At 54.4% G+C, this 16,244-nt stretch overlaps 2 protein-coding genes across 3 annotated transcripts in view; both read right to left on the reverse strand.

Annotated features, from left to right (window-relative positions):
- Positions 1 to 8,486: 8,486 nt before the first annotated feature.
- On the reverse strand, positions 8,487 to 11,454 carry BCL2L10 (BCL2 like 10). The gene is made up of 2 exons (XM_055715860.1): positions 10,950 to 11,454; positions 8,487 to 9,663 (listed from the first exon to the last, which is right to left on the reverse strand). Exons 1-2 carry the CDS (start codon positions 11,349 to 11,351, stop codon positions 9,532 to 9,534), a joined length of 534 nt encoding a protein of 177 aa, XP_055571835.1. The 5' UTR covers positions 11,352 to 11,454; the 3' UTR covers positions 8,487 to 9,531.
- Positions 11,455 to 13,955: 2,501 nt separating this feature from the next.
- The window catches only part of GNB5 (G protein subunit beta 5), a 30,198-nt gene continuing 27,909 nt past the window's right edge, over positions 13,956 to 16,244 (reverse strand). For both annotated transcript variants that reach the window (XM_055715858.1, XM_055715859.1), the window contains one exon: positions 13,956 to 16,078. In XM_055715858.1, coding sequence (XP_055571833.1) covers positions 16,067 to 16,078 — 12 coding nt within the window. In that variant the 3' untranslated portion in view covers positions 13,956 to 16,066. The remainder of the gene's footprint in view (positions 16,079 to 16,244) is intronic.

Here is a 16,244-nt window from a genome sequence, read left to right on the forward strand (position 1 = left end):
GCCAGGCACTGCAGCAGTGAACCCTTACTGCCTTTCCAAGGATGCTTCAGCATCCAGCAAACACCGTGCAAAGCCTGGCAAAGAGCACCCAGAACAGAAACCCTTCCCCTGTCACCCCTTACCTCCCAGCCAGTGCCCAGATGCTTTCAGCATGTGTTTGAGCAAGCCCAGCACTCACAGCCCTCCTGCCCCTGCAAGCTGCTGGCAGTTTGCCCCTTGATTAGCAGGTAGCCATCAAATCTGGTGACTGCCTCTGCTGACAGCATAGATCAGGGCAGGAGTTTGCCCGCTGACCCACGGTGCGGGGAAGGCTTGGCAGCCCCAAGCACGGCCATTATCCTTTTGAGGGAACTGGGGTGGCATAGGTGGGAGGAACTGCAGAGGGTTTCCCGCAAGGTCTCACCAAACACCGTGACATGCCACTCACCTGCCCGGCAGCAGAGCAGCAGCCATCCCCAGCAGCTCTAACTGCTCCCCTCTGGCCAAGCTCTGTTTCAGGGTCAGCAGGGCATGGCTGGCGTCCTGATAACTATGGCTCCTTCAGAAAAAATCCCAGCTCTCAGAGGCACAGGTGGCAGGGGGCTGCTTTCACAAAAAGGTCAGCAGGTGCATTGATAAGGAGCAGCCCCTACAGATGCTCACGATGCCCTTTAGCTCTACTTGCTGCTGCCGCTCTAGATCTCAGCAGGTATTTTCGTCTCTCACCTGCTGCGTTTCTACCCCACCACTGAATGAGCCAGCTGCAGCCAAGTCAAGGATTTCACTAACATAATAAACTTTTCCACTTGCCTTCCTTGTTCCAGCATTCAAGCCCATGGCTTCTCAACAAGGGAAACTTCAGAACTGTGTTAAACAAACCCCATGTGCTTCTGCCCTTATTGATAAGCAGTATGCTTGCTTATGACTTGCACAGAGCATTCTGCAGCTCAGCAGCACCCAAACCAGCAAACTAGGACCAGAGAGGTTCCTGCCACGCCACCAGCTGGGCACGTCTGCTGCCAGCTGGGCCTCCAAGCCACCACCACCATCCGGACACACCTGGCTGCTCCCAGTCCCTCCACACGCGCCTCCTCCACTCCCTCAGCATCCTCTCGCTGCCCCGTGCGCATCCCGCGCCCAACGCTTTGCACAGGCCTGGAAAAGAGCATTGCCACCGCAAGCTGGGAAGGCTGGAGTCACCCCGGGGGGCCGGCACGAGCCCTGCAGGTGGCCATCCCCTGCGGCCATGATGGCCGAGCGCTTTCCCGGTGGCAGACCCAGTTCAGCCCAGCGGCAGAGGGTGCACGCTGAGCCCGACCGAGGTATTTTGGTGTAAGCACTCTTCCCGCAGCAAAAAGGGCTCTGGCTGTGGTCAGGTTTCCCTGTTGACAGTAGCTGTGCTTACTCCTAAATAAAAGCCAAGCACGCCGCCTCACTGGGGACAGCTAGGAGGCTGCGGGCACCCGAAGGCTTACGGTGACCTTGGGAGGAGACAGCGCTGGCCGGGGACCCCATGCCAGCCCCATCCAGACCAACCAATGCTGCTCAAACCTGACGACACCCGTCACTGCATGCAACGAACAGCTTTACGGTCCCCAGCAGCCACACAAGGGCACCACAGCGGTGCAAGGTCAAAGGCATAAGGTCTCTGCACAGGGGGAAACCACCACTGCGAGGCTTTCAGAAGTTAAGCTAGACAGAAGAACTGTCAGCAGCGGGGAAAAGGGCAGCTGTTGGTCCTGCCAGTAAAAACAAAAAAGGAGAAATCAGCCCACCACCGCTTCCGATCGGATGTGACAGCTCCGTCTGAGGTCCTCGGAAAACCCAGCCTGTGTTGCAAGCGCAGCAGGAGACCCAGGAGCTCCCAAGCGAGGGGGAGTGGAGAGCCCCGGCTCCAGGGCTGCGGGAGGGGGACCCCCAGAAAGCTGCCCCCACTTCTGCTCTTCCCCTCAGCCAGCACCACGCCTCGGGAAGGAGCCCAGGTCCCGGTTCTGTGGGTGCCACAGCCCCGTTAACACCGCTGTCCCTGGCAGTCCTCCCCGAGCCGGGGGTGGGTTTCTCAAAGAAAACCAGAGACAGTTTCCTATGGCTTGGGAAGGGCAGAGCAGGCGTCAGGCAGCCCGCTCCCAAACACAGCACAGCGTTCCCACCCGGCCCCGCACGCCTCTGGAAATCACACAGCTTTTGTGGAATTCAGTCCCTTCACAAAAACAACAAACCAAAAACAACAGAAAGCCCTTCCACAGGCTTGCAGCAATATTTTGTCTGTAAATAATCTAGAGAGCAAGGTCACATTCCCAAGTGGAAGCGGAGCGGGGCGGGCGGGCAGGGCAGCGGGGGCTGTGGGGGCTGCGGGGCCGGGGGTTGCAGCCGGGTGAGGGGCAGCAGGAACAGGGGGCTGGGGGACGGGGCTGAGCAGAAAGGGGCTCTGGGGGTAAGAGGCAAGAGGGACTTCACCTTGCAGCAACACCTCCATCCCCGCGGGCGCTGGCGGGACGCGTGCCGGGGCAGCGGGGGGCCATCCTGCCCGGGCTCTCCCTGTGGGCACAGCGGTGCCAGCCCTGGCGCCAGCTCCGCTCGTGCCAGAGACGTGCAAGTCCGTGCTTTCCTGGGTGGCTGCTGGCCGGTGGCAGCGCCTGTGGCCACCTGCCAGGCCAGGGCGCCCGCCTTCGCCCTGCCGAGGGGCAGCTCCGCCGCAGGCAGATGCCAAGCTCCCTGGCCGGCCGTGCCAGCTCCGGCAGTTCAAAGCCGTCCGCCGGCAGCCGGGGCAGCGGGAGCGCCATGGGAAACCACCCACAGCCCCGGATCAAACACAGAGCAGATGGCAGAACAAACAGCACCGGGATTTCTGTTTCACATAATCTTTCGCCCTACTCGCTCCCACGTTTAACCTTCCCTCCCATGGAGCGGACCTTCCTTTGGAAAAAGCACCCAGGAATGCTGGAAGGGTTTCGGAGCGGCAGGTGGTGTTCTCCTCTGAACATCACCAAGGGCAATACACAAGACTGCAGAAGAGGTTTGGGTTTTTTTTCCTTTAAAAGACTCAGGCTAGTTTTGTGCTATTTCATGTGCTTTTCGAAAGACTTTATGAGAAATTAATTTTTTTTCTTTTTCTAGACCCAGGGAAGGGCAACACTGCTATGGCAGATGGGACTGCCAGCCAGGCTACTGCAGGTACTAGTTCTTCAGAGCATGTAAGGGCCAGGGGGGGGAAAAAAAAATAAAAAGAAACAAAATTACCCCCCTGCATATATTTTACAGACTTCTGACGTTAAGTCAGAAACAGGGGTTTCTGTGGAGTTTGGCTTCCAAGCCACTTACAGCCCGGCTGACCACGCAGGGCCGGGTCCCACCCGCAGCCAGCAGCAGCTGTGCCACAGCCCGGCGCCCTGTCCCAAAGGGCATCATCCAGCCCGGTGGTGCCACCCCGCTGGGAGATGGGATGGGGCACAACCCGGGCAGGGATCCAGCCCCCTCAGCAGGGCTGGCACCTTGCTGGACCACGTCCCATGCGCTGCTTGAAAACGCCACCATCCAGCTTGTGTATGAAACGCTCAAGGAACATCACTTGCAGGCTCCCAGTATATTTAGGTTCAACACTTAAAGCTTGTCTATACTGCAGCACCCACCGTGCGGGTGCTGGCACCAGGAAACCAACGTTTGCCCTGTGTGCCAAGTACCATCAGCTCTCAGCTGCTGCTGGTCTCGTCACAACCATTTTACAACGTTAATTTACACCCGACCAGTGGAATTCATTCTTGCTCATGCACCGTAATCACTAGAAAGTTATCTAACCACTCCCCACCCAGCACAACACCCATATGGCCACTCCTTCACTCCTCCTGCTTGGCACCAAGAGGCGGCGTGGCGGTGCTGCCGGGGGCAGGATGATACTGGGTGCATCCCGGCAGGGCCACGCTTCCAGCAGGCAGGCTGCTGGCACCTCAGGGAGCGTGTCCTCTGTCTCCGGAAAGGTGGGAAAGCCCCGGGCCGGCCAGGGCACAAAGCAGCCGCATCCAGCTGGAGGGTCCAGCCTACATGCCAGGAGGTCTGGTGCTGAGTGACTCTGCTGCCAGCTCCCGGAGAGACAGGGGTTAGCGCTGCCCTGCCTGTCCTGCTCCGACTCCTCACCAGAGCCATGTGGCTCTGCCTGTATTTTAGGGGTTTCCAATGGGCTCATCATAAAGCTTCATGATTAACTCTTAGAAATGAACTACACCAGTCTGGGGTTCTTCTAAAGATGCTAAAAGCTACAAGGAAGAAGCCAACTAGCCTGTTAGCTCAGCACACTACAGACAGCGCTTTCTCTCTAGCACTCTGACGAAGCCAAGCATTTCTGCGCTTTTACTATTCCGTATTACAAATTAGAAGCGCCAGCAGGAGCGCCTGGCTTTGGTGTCACCCTGCAGAGCAGGCTGCCCATAGCACAGCTCTAGCTCCCGGTGCTCCCCAAGGTGCCAACACAGCGTGGACACCTTCCCCAATGGTTCAGGCTGAACCCAGCCATCACTCCCCTCAGACCCTGCTGGGTATAAGCCACATCTGATTTAAAAAAAATAGAAGGAAAAAAAGAAAAAAAGACAGTACCCAAAAGCTGTACGCAGGGTGTGGGGTTCCTGTTGTTACTCACCATGTGCTGAGCTGTTCAGAGACTAACAAAAGAGCAGGTTGGGTCAAACACAGGAACTCCCTCAAGTGAACTGTTGTCACAGGTCAGAATCATTAAAGAGATTAAATCCAGAGAGCACAAACTCTCTGCAGTGCCTACAGCGGCTCTCAGCACATGGGCTTTTCTAATTCCCTGCACTGCGGTGTCTACAGGACATCACAGATCCCAGTCGCCCTGATACCCGGCATGGTCCCCTACTGAATTAAACCAGCCATTTTAAAAGGTTTAATCCTTAACTAACAGGAATATGTAACACACGTCAGCTCTGACACAAAATGGGTGCACATCCAGAAACCACGCGCCTGCCAATTGGCGAGTATCTGTTACGGGCTGCGGTGCTAGAAACTTCTCGCAGGCTGGGCAGAAACAAACGGCCTGTTTGAAAGGAGCCCTCTCCAACAAAGAAAGCCAGGTCCTATCTTCCTCATCTCATTTGAATAAAACAAATAGACCAAGCCCAGGCAGAGAAAAAAAACCCCAACGAAACAACCTTGTTAGCTCAGCACAGAGCTGATTTTTAAACTTCCTACTGACTTCAGGTACATCAGGATTGTGGCTTGTTATTTAACTCTGTTGTCATTTAAGAACTTCAGTTTGCGACAGGATCATTGTTGAAAGTTTCAAGGTAACATCCTTAAGTGCCCCCCGTAACAGCAGTGTTTATGAAGGAATGACACTGACCCTGAACTGGACAGTGAGGCATCCCCCTGTGGTGCCCGCTCTCCCCGCACTGCATCGCCTCCCTGCAAGGACCACCTGGCACGAATCCGGTGCAGAACCAGCCAGAGAAACAGAAGTGAAACTCAGCAGTTTGCTATCCTTATCCAAACTGAATGAGCATGAGAAGTGAAATTAAATGCCACACTCTTGATCATTTTTCTTTCCAGTGATTCTCTGCAGGGGGTCCTGGCTGCCCAATTAGTAAATCATTTGTATCAGGGCTCTCCTGCCCTAGCCGGGCACAGGTACCATGCTGCACCCCCTCGCGATGGCAGCACGCGTGGGCAGAAAAGGACGCGGCACCAGCACCGATTCCTCCAATGAGACATGCCAGACCAGATTTTTTGCATACCACAGCAAAGCAGCTCACAAACTGCCATATAACACCATTCTGCAACTCACATTTTTTGAGCTCTAACAGCGTCTCATTTTTTCCAAGCCAAAAAGAAACCCACTGGCTACTTCAACGCTCTTGAGAAGCCCAATGAATAGATTGCTTTTTCCTTTAATGAGAAGGCAGCTGGGCTCCCGCAACAGTGCTGCAGCCCGTGGTTACAATGGATGCCCCTGCAGAAGGGAGCTGCGTGGGGAGCAGGTGCAGCCCCAGCAGATAACGCTAACGGCTCATCAGACCATTGCAGACACCGCTGGGAGCTGGGAACGCTGCCTCCCCCGCCACGCAGCCCTGGCAAAGGCCTCCGCGCTCAGCGGCAGTGCGAGCAGCCGGGTGATGGATGCAGCCCGACGAGCACCGCAACTGCTCTCCCCCTCCCTTGGCTGCAGGACCCTGCCCCGCACATGGGTGTCTCGACCAGTACCGGCTCCTGCAGGGCTGCGGCAGGGCGCACACCATCACCGCGTGCCAGCGGTTAGCCAGGATAATGCCGTGGCATCCCCGCGCCAGGAGCACGCCAGCTGAAAGCCGTCGGGAGGATGAGGCGCAGCCTTGTACTCAACCGCCTACACTCCTTTGGCATTTAGAGAAAGAAACAGCAGCGCCTTGCTTCCCTTTTCTGAGGCAGAAAAGAGGATGAGCACATGTTTTCAATTGAAATACCGGGCTTCATTGAGACAAACTGTCAGGCTGAAACTGGGGAAAAAAGAAATCATGAAAAAAAAAAATAAAATTGGAAGACTCATGCAAGCATCAGCTGGTCCAAACCGCCGTGAAATCAAGGGGGCTTCAGTGGTTAAAGCCCTGGTTTTCAATCCTGCATCCTCACAGCCACGGAGTGCAGGTCAGGGAGCATGGCTCAGGTTGGGATGGGACAGGATGGGTACCCCCCTGCGCAGGCTCCGGCAGCCAGGGATGTGCCCAGTGCTCTCAGGGTGGCCCAGCACGGCACCCTCGGGCACGGGCTCCCAGCGCAGACCGGAGCAGCTCGATTCCAGGCATCAGGAAGCTGCGGACAGCATTGCCGCTCCACAGCCGAGCTGCTCGACACTCTCCCAAGCCCACCTTACATCTTTCATAAGTACCCCTGGTTCTTCTAGCTCCTCAGAAACCTACCCCCAGCTTCTCCCAGGCCAAGGAAGAGGGGCAGCCACCTTCCAAGCTGCACCTTGTGAAGGGTCAGGTTTACGCTACAGGCTGACGTGACTTTATTTCAAGGACATTTCCAGACCGTTTTCTTCTCTTTTCCAGAGCATGCTGTAAAAACCAGTCTGACATCTCCTCCGCTACTGATCTTGTGGGGCCTGCCCCATCAGGTTACACTGGAAATCAAGATACTGGTATTTCATCTTTGTTCTGCTCAGTAGTGCAGACGCAGTAAGATCCTGGGCAGGACATTTCCATGCAACATTTGACCTCTGTTTAGAGCATTTCTTGGCCTGTCATTTGCTATGCTTTCCAGCACACAACCTCCTAAGCATCTCATGTTTTAGAAACTACCTTCGCTTCCGAACGCCAGGCAGCTCGCTCCCACCATAGCCAGCGTTTCAGGCGCTGCAGCCCCGCAGCTGCCCAGGACTGGAGGCAGATGCCTGGGAGCATCCAGCTGCCGCAGAAGCTGGCGTCATCCCTGTGGGAACTTGAGAGAGGAACTGAGCATGACAGCCCCACTCCGTGGGCTCTTAATCCTTTTGCCGAGAGGAGCCAAGCTGGAGTTTAGAGAACTGGAAGTCAGAGAACAAGCAGACGTTTGTTCCAAGAGAGCAGCGCAAGGGGGAGGACCACCAGCTCCTTCCCACCTCTGCGGGACTTGCCATCCCTGAATGTCCCTTTTTGTCCTTCTCCCCGCATCTGGGGCCAGTCAGCACAACGCCGCCCTGTCCGGCATGGGGCCGCATGCCTCCCTCAGCACCCGGTGGCCAGCAGAAGGAGAAGCAGGGTGGCCGCTGCCAACCACAGCCAGGCTGAGCTGGCTGCCAGGCTGACCCTTCCCAAGGAGAAGCCTGCTGCCCGCTGGGGACTCTGCCCACGAAGGGACATACCCTCTGGAAGGGCAGAGTGGTGGGCAGCCGGGGGGAGGGGAGGCTGAACAGTGAGCTCGCACTGCTTCATGGGCATCAGAGCCGCAGAAACGTCTGCCTTTGAGGCAGGAGCACCAGACTGCTTTTTAAGAGTTAAGCCCATCACTCTCAAAAATTACAGCAAAAATTACAGCTGCTCAGCATTACTAATCTCGAGAACGCTGAACTCCCGTCACCTACTGCTCAGTCATCATCATGACTTGTATCAGACACTCCGGTATCAGTAGAAAAGCATGCATGTGTGAAAGAGAGAGGCAGCAGCAAGTCTTGGCAGAGAAGAAACAAGAGTTCTGTCACTCTCTACAAGCAGGAGCAGCTCTCGGAGGAGCATGTCTGTACCCAGCTAAGTCAGTAAAGTTTGGCAATTTTTGGCCTACAAAACCACCAGGTTATTTCCAGTTGCAGTGGTGAAGATGGGCCTTTTGGACTGGATTTTCCCCTCAGGTTGGCTTAGCCCTAGTGTTGACTGCAGGACTCCCCTGCAACAAAGACCAGGAGATCCCACTGCTTTGGTGCTGCACGGCTCCTCATGTCCAGCCAAAGCACCGTGAAGGCGAACACAAACTGATGCATCCAGGTACCACCAAAACACTCACTGTCCGAGTACCATCACCCATCCGATCAAATGAGCAGAAAGTTATGGGTTTTTTTTAAAATAAAAATACTTAACATTTATTCACCTTTGAAGTCACCATAGTAAAATTGTACACGCTATGAGTAACCCAGGAACGTTATTAAAAGCTACCAGAAACATAAGGCAATTTGTACAACCATCAAAAGAAATACACAGCATGTTGAAAATAGAGTGAAATATTACTCAAACAAGACAACGCTTGATACACACTAGAGTAACAAGAACCAGCATTAAGTTTTAAACAAAAATAAAGATGTCATGGCTACAAGTATTATACAGTGATAAATACTTCAAAAATATATTAAGATATATGGAAATTCTCGTTTTGTCAAGGAAATCCAGAGAAATTCCAGCCTCCACTGGATTTCAATATACCAATTAAGGTTTAATATTTAAATTCCTTTCCTTTCAGTAAGGACCAGTACTGCAGCCATTACCGTCCTGTATCAATACTTCTCTTCCTGTAGTGTCATGAAATCAGCCTTATGTTCTATTAAGCCCTAATGCCTCTCGCATCACAGGCACCAATTGCTCTAAATCAACCAACGAGTTGCCTTTCGGTAACAAGTGCTGTGCACCGCATTTGAAGCCATAAACCATGTTAAATCACAGTCAACGTTCGCGCACTTTACAGTATTAATGGAAGGCAGGTTTGAGGGCTTGCCTCCACCTAAATAAGAAGTCTCAAACAGAGGGTTTAGTAGCAAGTCCACTGTAACGTTTTCCTAGTATAACATCAAGCACTCAGAAGTTACAGTACATGAACCATGCTAAAGTTTAGGTTATACCTTCAAAAAGAAAGTCCAGAGGATGTTTTGGAGATGGAAGGTTTTGAACATGCACAAATGGTGCTTTAGTACACGTTTGTTTGTGCTGTTACTGGGTAGCGAGTAAAGCAGTTTATAGCCAAGGATTTGGTGAGACAATTTTCCGAGCCAGTTTAAAAATATAAACTTCTTCTTTTAGAGGATCTGTTCTATAGAAAATAGAGTGAAATCTGGTAAATTGTCAGGTTTTTGAGAGTACTTTCCCATGGCAAGATCCATCCACCAGCCTACCGCACCACCAAGAGAAAAGCCAATCCTGCTATTCCGAACCCCGCTGCGGCCATGATTGCATTGCTTATGGTGCTGCTCTGGTCGGCCGGCTGGGAGCCGTGTCTGCCGAAGAAGCGACAGAAGCCATCCTAGAAAAGCAAGAGAAAGGACATTGAGTTGCTCAGCTTACAATGAACCAGGTTTCTTTTATCAGGTCTTTGACCATAGTTCGGGTCACACTCCCAGCATGCTTGTCAGCTGCAGATGTATCTAATTTAATCTTGAAAGCCTAAGCCCGCTGCCTTGGGCACACAGAAACGCTTTGCCAGAGCTGCTGCACGAGGCGGCCGAAAGCAGCAGCTCCAAGCGTTGGGACACTTCGCTCCGCCGACGGTCGCAGACTTGCTGCCACGCTGCTCGGCGTGCCGTTACGTGCCAGTCACCCCTATTAGCCACGCTTGTGATGGGAGCTGCCAGCATTGTTCCCCCTCATCCAAGCTTCAGAAAACATGTGAAACACAGGATATGCAAGTTTCCGTGGGACAGCCAGGAGCCGGAGGCCGGCCCGGGTGGGTGGGTGGGTGTGGGGCTGGCGGCACATGGCCGGGTGGGCACCGCACGGAGCCCAGAGCGTGTGCCGCGATCAGCGGCGTGGCTCCAGATGGTCGCCTTTGAACTCTGCTCCGCAGATGTCTATGTAAACAAGTTATACTCTTAATTTCTTCCGGAACTTTGATCCTTATGCTTCAATTTGTGCGAACAGGCGCAGGGATTTTGCCAAGCCCGCCGTGCCGTGCGGACAGGCTCGTGATCACTGGAAAACCCAGGTCCCTGGAAAAGCCAACGAAACCTGCAGCTTCCCCGGCCCCCCCCCCCCCCCTATTTTTGTCCTGACAGCAAATATTCCACTAGGACCGAAAACGGGAAAGCGCAGCACCGCGGGACGGCTCGGGCAGGGCCACAGCGCCGGGCGGGATGCGCAGCCCCGGCCCCCAGCGCAGCCCAGGGCAGGGACCCGCGGCCGCCCCGGCAGCCCCCGCCCCGGCGGCACGGCCCGCGCCTGCCCCCCGCCCCCGCCGGCCCCAGCACACGCGGCGGCCCCGCGGCACCGGCCCCCGGGGAAGGCCCGGGCCGCTCCACGGACCCCGCGGGCTGCGGCTGGCCGGGAGACGGCCCGGCGCCCGCCGCGGCTCGGGGGCTGCGGGCGGCCCAAGCGGGCTGCCGGCGGGCGCTGCCCCGAGTCCCCGGCAGGCGGCCCGGCGCGGCCCCTCTCCCGGCGGCGCGGACCCCGTCCCCCCACCCCGCCGCAGCGCCCCCCGGGCAGTGCCGCGGCTCGGGCCGGGCCCCCCGGCACCACCCCGGGCCGGCTGCCGGCTCCCCCCGCCCTCGGCCTCCCCGGGCCGCGCCCCCCGACCCGCCGCCCGTCCCCGCTCACCCATCCGCCGTGCGCCTCCAGCCACTCGCCCCGCTCCTCGGCCAGGTAGGCGGCCAGCGCGGCGGCCAGGCAGCGCGGCCCGTCGCCGCAGCCCCGCTCGGCCAGCGCGGCGGCCAGCGTGCCGGCGAAGACCACCAGCGCCAGCAGCCGGCCCCAGCTGAGGCCGCCGTCGGCCTCCAGCTGCGCCGCCACCCGCGCCAGCAGCGCCGCCGCCTCCCGCGGCTCGGCCCGCGCCAGCGGCGCGCAGGAGCGGAAGAAGGGCCGCTCCCGCCGCTCCAGCTCGGCCGCCGCCCGCCGCAGCGTGGCCGCCGTGGGGCTGGGGGGCAGCGCGGCGCCGCCGCCCCGGTGCTGGAAGTAGTCCTCCAGCAGCAGCGCCGTCTCCTCCTTCAGCGAGCCCGGCATGGCGGCGGCCCACGGCGGCTACGGCCCCGCAGCAGCAGCTGCCGCGACTAAGAGGCGGGGCGGCCCCTCCGCCCGGCCCGGCCCGGCCCAGCCCAGCCCGGCCCGGCCCGCCCCGGGACGCCGGGAGCGCTCCCCTCCTCCGGGGCGGGGCCGGGCGCGGGGAGCGGGGAGCGGGGCCGGGCCGGGCCGGGGGGAGGCGGCGCTGCGGCCCTCGCGGTCTGGCCGCGCTGCCGGGGGCGGTGGGTGCCCCTGCGTGGCCGGCGGCGGCCCCGGCTGCTGCACCGTGCGGTGCCCGCCCTGTCCCGGCGCGGCGGGCTGACCCGCGTCCTTGGCACGGCCGGGGCGCCGGGTGTGCTTGGGCTGCGGCGCCCGTGCGCTGCGTGTGTGCCCGGCACGTGCAGCGGCATCTGCGCATTGATGGGTGCGGGCAAAATGCAGGATCAGACCTTGATGGTGCGAGGGCTGGGCCCTCCGGCAGTGCTGGCGTGAAGCGAAATGGCCGAGAAGGCCGCTGGCACAGCACCCCGCACCACCCCCGCCCGGCATGTCCCTGCAGCCCAGCCGCCAGCGCCGTGGGCTGCCATCAGCTCCCGCCGATACCACCCCGAGGTGCGTGGGGGGCCTCACACAGCTACACCCGCCGCCTGCTCCCTGCCCCCCTGCCCAGCGCTGGCTCGCGGGTGAGGACCAGGCGATGGCCTGGCACGAACCGTGGCCCTGACTGTGTTGTCACCATGCTGGCACTGCTGCGGCTGCTTGGGATGGGTGCTTGCTCCCGCCTCGCATCACACAACGGGCTCAAGGTGCCCACCATGCCGGCACGGGGCCACTCAGCTCCACTTTGCCTTGATGGAGTGTCAGCTCTCCATCTCCATTTTATGTCCCCATTAGAACATCTAAAAATAGATGGCTGGAGTAAATCCTATTGCAACTTCTCAGATCACTATCGAGAATTGGCCAGACCTCTCAGAGTCATTCCCAAGGCAAATTTAGCTTTACATCCCCATATTTGGCTTTTGTTTTGTTTTCCAAGCGGGGAAAACCAGTCTGTGTTTATGTGCTGGAGCGGTAGCTGGAATTATATCTTTACTTCTCACCAGTGCTTTACACACATGCTTTTTTAACTAGTTTTTCTTAACGATTGTTAATCCTGGAGCAGGAATTTCCTATTGCATTCCTCACAGCAGGAGAGCAAGAGGGAGAGGCTGCTCTTTTTCCAGCAGTATCCTTTTCCACCCTTCCTGTTTATATAGCATTTTTGTTTAACAGGACGGAGCTGTCTGATAGTGACTTTGCCCAGCTATAGCTCCCTCGCGCTCCATACGTTTAACCTGGTTATAGCCCGCTTGTGCAACCTTCCAGGGCTGCTTTTCCTTCACCTCCCAGCCGGAGCTGCGGAGCGGGTCAGGAAGGTAGGATGGTGCTGGGGCCCTGGGATGTGGTGCTGCTGCTTCGCTGCCACACCCGGAGCTGCACGGCTGCTCCCTGAGGCTGGGCCACGCTGGGGAAAGGATGAGATGCAGGTTAAAACCTCTCCTGCAGCAAAGCCACAGAGGTGTTTCCGAGACACAAACAGCTTGGCAGACCAAAGCGGGGAGGGGGTGTGTGTCTCCAAACACTGGCTTTTCCAAAGCCTCCCTGGCCAGCCCTTAGTGGGTCAGAAATACAACGGACACTTCAATGCCCTGTTCCTCTGTCTTCCTTTGTATGATGGGAAGTTGAGGCCCACCTGGCTCACGGCTTTCACCGTTACATCTAGGAACAAAAAGGGGATTTTCTCAGGTGCCAAGTCCACGCGGCCCAATTTACGAATCCACCGGCAGTGGCCTTGGAGGGCAGGAACCACAGGATTTCTCCCTGCAAGAACAGAAGTGCAAGATGCGGCGTCAGCCTCATTCTCACTGGAACTGCTGATGGTTTGGGCACTGATGTCACTCAGAACAAGCTGGCTCAGCACTTTCCCCAGCCCCTCAGAGGAAACGAAATGAAACAATGTGCCTCAATTAAGGAGGTGCTTTTTCAGTGTCTAAAGTGAGCACTTTCACCAACCACCTTCACGCTGACCACAAAGCCTACCCTACAGCAGAGAGGACAGCTGACCCCACCACAGTTCTCCTCTACTGATAAGGCTTGAAGCTGAACTGCTGCCTCTCCAGGCGATCTGCAAATCTCTTTTACCCAAAGAGCGACAGCCCGAGCCCTCAGCAGTGTTTCTGTGCCCAGCTTTCACTGGTGCCTCACTGCAAGGCGAGGAGAATCCCACGCTCCCACAAAACACATACTCCACATTTTCCAGTGTGTTCCTGGGTATGGTGATCAGGATCTGGAAAGAAAACATCACATTAGCTGTGATCCTTCTGAGCAGGAAAATGCAACCTGAATGCAGAAGGAGCTCAGATGGAGTTTCAGGATTGCTCGCTGTGGCTCACCTTATGTATTTCCAGAAGATATTCCAGCAGGAATTTTCTGGTAGATCTGGATTTCGCCCTAGATTTTTTCAAGACAAATGATCTGAGAAACTGTATGGTGCAAAAAGTAAATGCCAAAACCCCAGAAAATACAGCTACCATTACAAGTAGCTAACTGATGGGAAAAACTACTAGATCATGTTCTCACTATGTAAAATACAATTTATTGTATTTAGGCCATTCATAAGTATCAACACAACGTAGTATGTTTGAAACAAATATCTTACCAATAAATACTATCTCGACATTAATATTAATCTTTTGATCAAATGTGTACAGTGTATTGACTCAATATTGCACAGTGAGCTCTACACGACATTTCCATAGTGCATTCAGCTTGTTACAGGGATAGTTTGCCACAAATATTGCAAAGCATCAGAATTTACTTTTCCAAGTGAAAACTGCTGAACTATTTCATTAGGGATGGAAGGCGGACACAAATGTCAGTGTCCTAGGTCAGCTGGTTATGGATTCATGGAACCTAATGTTTTCATGAATGAGGAGACTCTGTTTCTAACACAAGAAGCACAAAAAAGTCCCACTTCCAAACAGAACGAGGCTATTATCACCAAACTTATGTGAACAGCTGACTCCAGTGATCACTGAGCTTGTGATCAAGCCCACTCCAGTGAGCTTGTTTTCTCTTACTTCAACTACATCTTTGATCTTTTCAGAGATGTCTCTCCCCACCTGGATTTCAAAAGCCAGGCCATGCAAGCCCCCAGCGCTACTCCAGCACTTTGCTTCCTACATGCTCCTGCTCAGGTTAGACTCGGTACCTGTCAGTACGAGCAGAGGTGACACAATTACTCTCAATAGTTTTCAATGCATAAATGCAGATATAATTTCCCAATAGTTCTACAACTAACTGTATCTCATCTTTACCTGATTAAATCTTCATTCTACAGCATCAGCTCTGCACAGGGGTAGTGCTGCCGGTTTGTATTGTGTTACCATGCTCACACAGAGGGCCGGTGCTGCCAGCAATGTGGCCGGCTCTGCTACTTCCCCAAAACCCGGTGGCTCCGGGATCGGAGGGGCTCGTGCGCTCTGGTGAGCAAGGTATCAAACGCTGGCAGGACCATGGCTCACAGCAGGTTTTCAACAACTCAGTGTTATTCCTTCTCAGGTCCAGCTATGACGTGTGTCCACACCAGTGGGAGATTACTGTTGGAGTAAGGACTCTACGGTTTGGCTTGTAACGTTTGACCTGCACTTGCATGAACTTACCCTGCCCTGACATCGCAGGAGGACCTTAAAATGGGCACGTACTGCCTTAGTGCACATTTAAGCAACGCTGCCCTGCTCAAGTGGTATGAACTGCTCAAAATGCAAATAAGACTCATGATCATAGAATGACTACGACCGACTTGGAAAAGATTTGACCATCAGTATAACTGTGCTTAGCGTGCAGTATCCCTTAGCGCTTAGCGTGTAGTATTCCTTTAAGTAAAAGAAAATTCACTCACCAAGTGATACAATTAAAAATTTCTAAGAAACTACTGGTTAAGTATTACCTCATGATTATGTAAATCATGTTTTTTAAACCTTCCTCTTTGCAATTTATCAGTTTGTATCTATTTAGATTCTTCATATTCAGGTAACAAGAGATGAAATACTTACTTCTATCTAAAAAGACAGCAGGAAAAAACAGGGATTGAAAGGTTTCCTTTTCTGTACAAAAAATACATTTTTATGACAACAGCCAGAACCTTCACAGCAGGTCCTTTGCTCTTCTGCAGACTACCAAGGTTCACTCATCCATAACGCCATCATCAAGTACCAGAATTGGTTTTCCTTCCACTTTTCAACACCAAAATTCAATGCACTACCACGGAATGTTTTCAAAGTCTTATGCTACATCCTGATAAAATCAGGAATATTTTTCTTTCTTTTTTTTTAACTTGAAAAATTAACTAAATTCATGCAAATAAATACATAATGTGGACTGAAATACTAAATTTTATGATACAGGTGACTTCAGAGGAAAGTCCCTTTATAATTATCTAGTCCTAATAAAAGAAGATACCTTCAAAACAGAATTAAAACCATTTCATTTTACTACAAGTTGATGTTTGCTATGTGTTCAAGCAGATTACATTTTCTACCTAGCTGTGTTAATCTGTGGGTTCAGTGTCACTCTTTTGTAGTGTAGCAAATATTTGATTTTGAGGGGTGGCTTTTTTAATGCAGTTTTTGTAGTCCAGGGTTTCAGTCTTCATTTGATTCTGCACACAGGATCTCAGGTCAAGCCCAGATCTGCAGAGAGAGTTGAACAATCGTTTATGACACTGACTATTCTTTCCAACATTTAATTAAAATTTGGCAAGGCAGTCGGATCAGTGGCACGGAGTATCAGCAGCAATGATGTCATTTAACCCATAACTTTAAAACTTAACAGTTCTGACTTTGTGGGGATTTTTTA

Source organism: Falco cherrug, chromosome 7 (assembly GCF_023634085.1).
Source record: "Falco cherrug isolate bFalChe1 chromosome 7, bFalChe1.pri, whole genome shotgun sequence".
NCBI lineage: Eukaryota > Metazoa > Chordata > Aves > Falconiformes > Falconidae > Falco > Falco cherrug.

Excerpts from the sequence above, each read along its gene's own strand:
- BCL2L10 (XM_055715860.1), bottom strand. The coding sequence starts at position 11,351 with ATGCCGGGCTCGCTGAAGGAGGAGACGGCGCTGCTGCTGGAGGACTAC. Across the intron at positions 9,664-10,949 it reads TGGAGGCGCACGGCGGATGG|GATGGCTTCTGTCGCTTCTT; the intron begins GTGAGCGGGGAC and ends TTGCTTTTCTAG.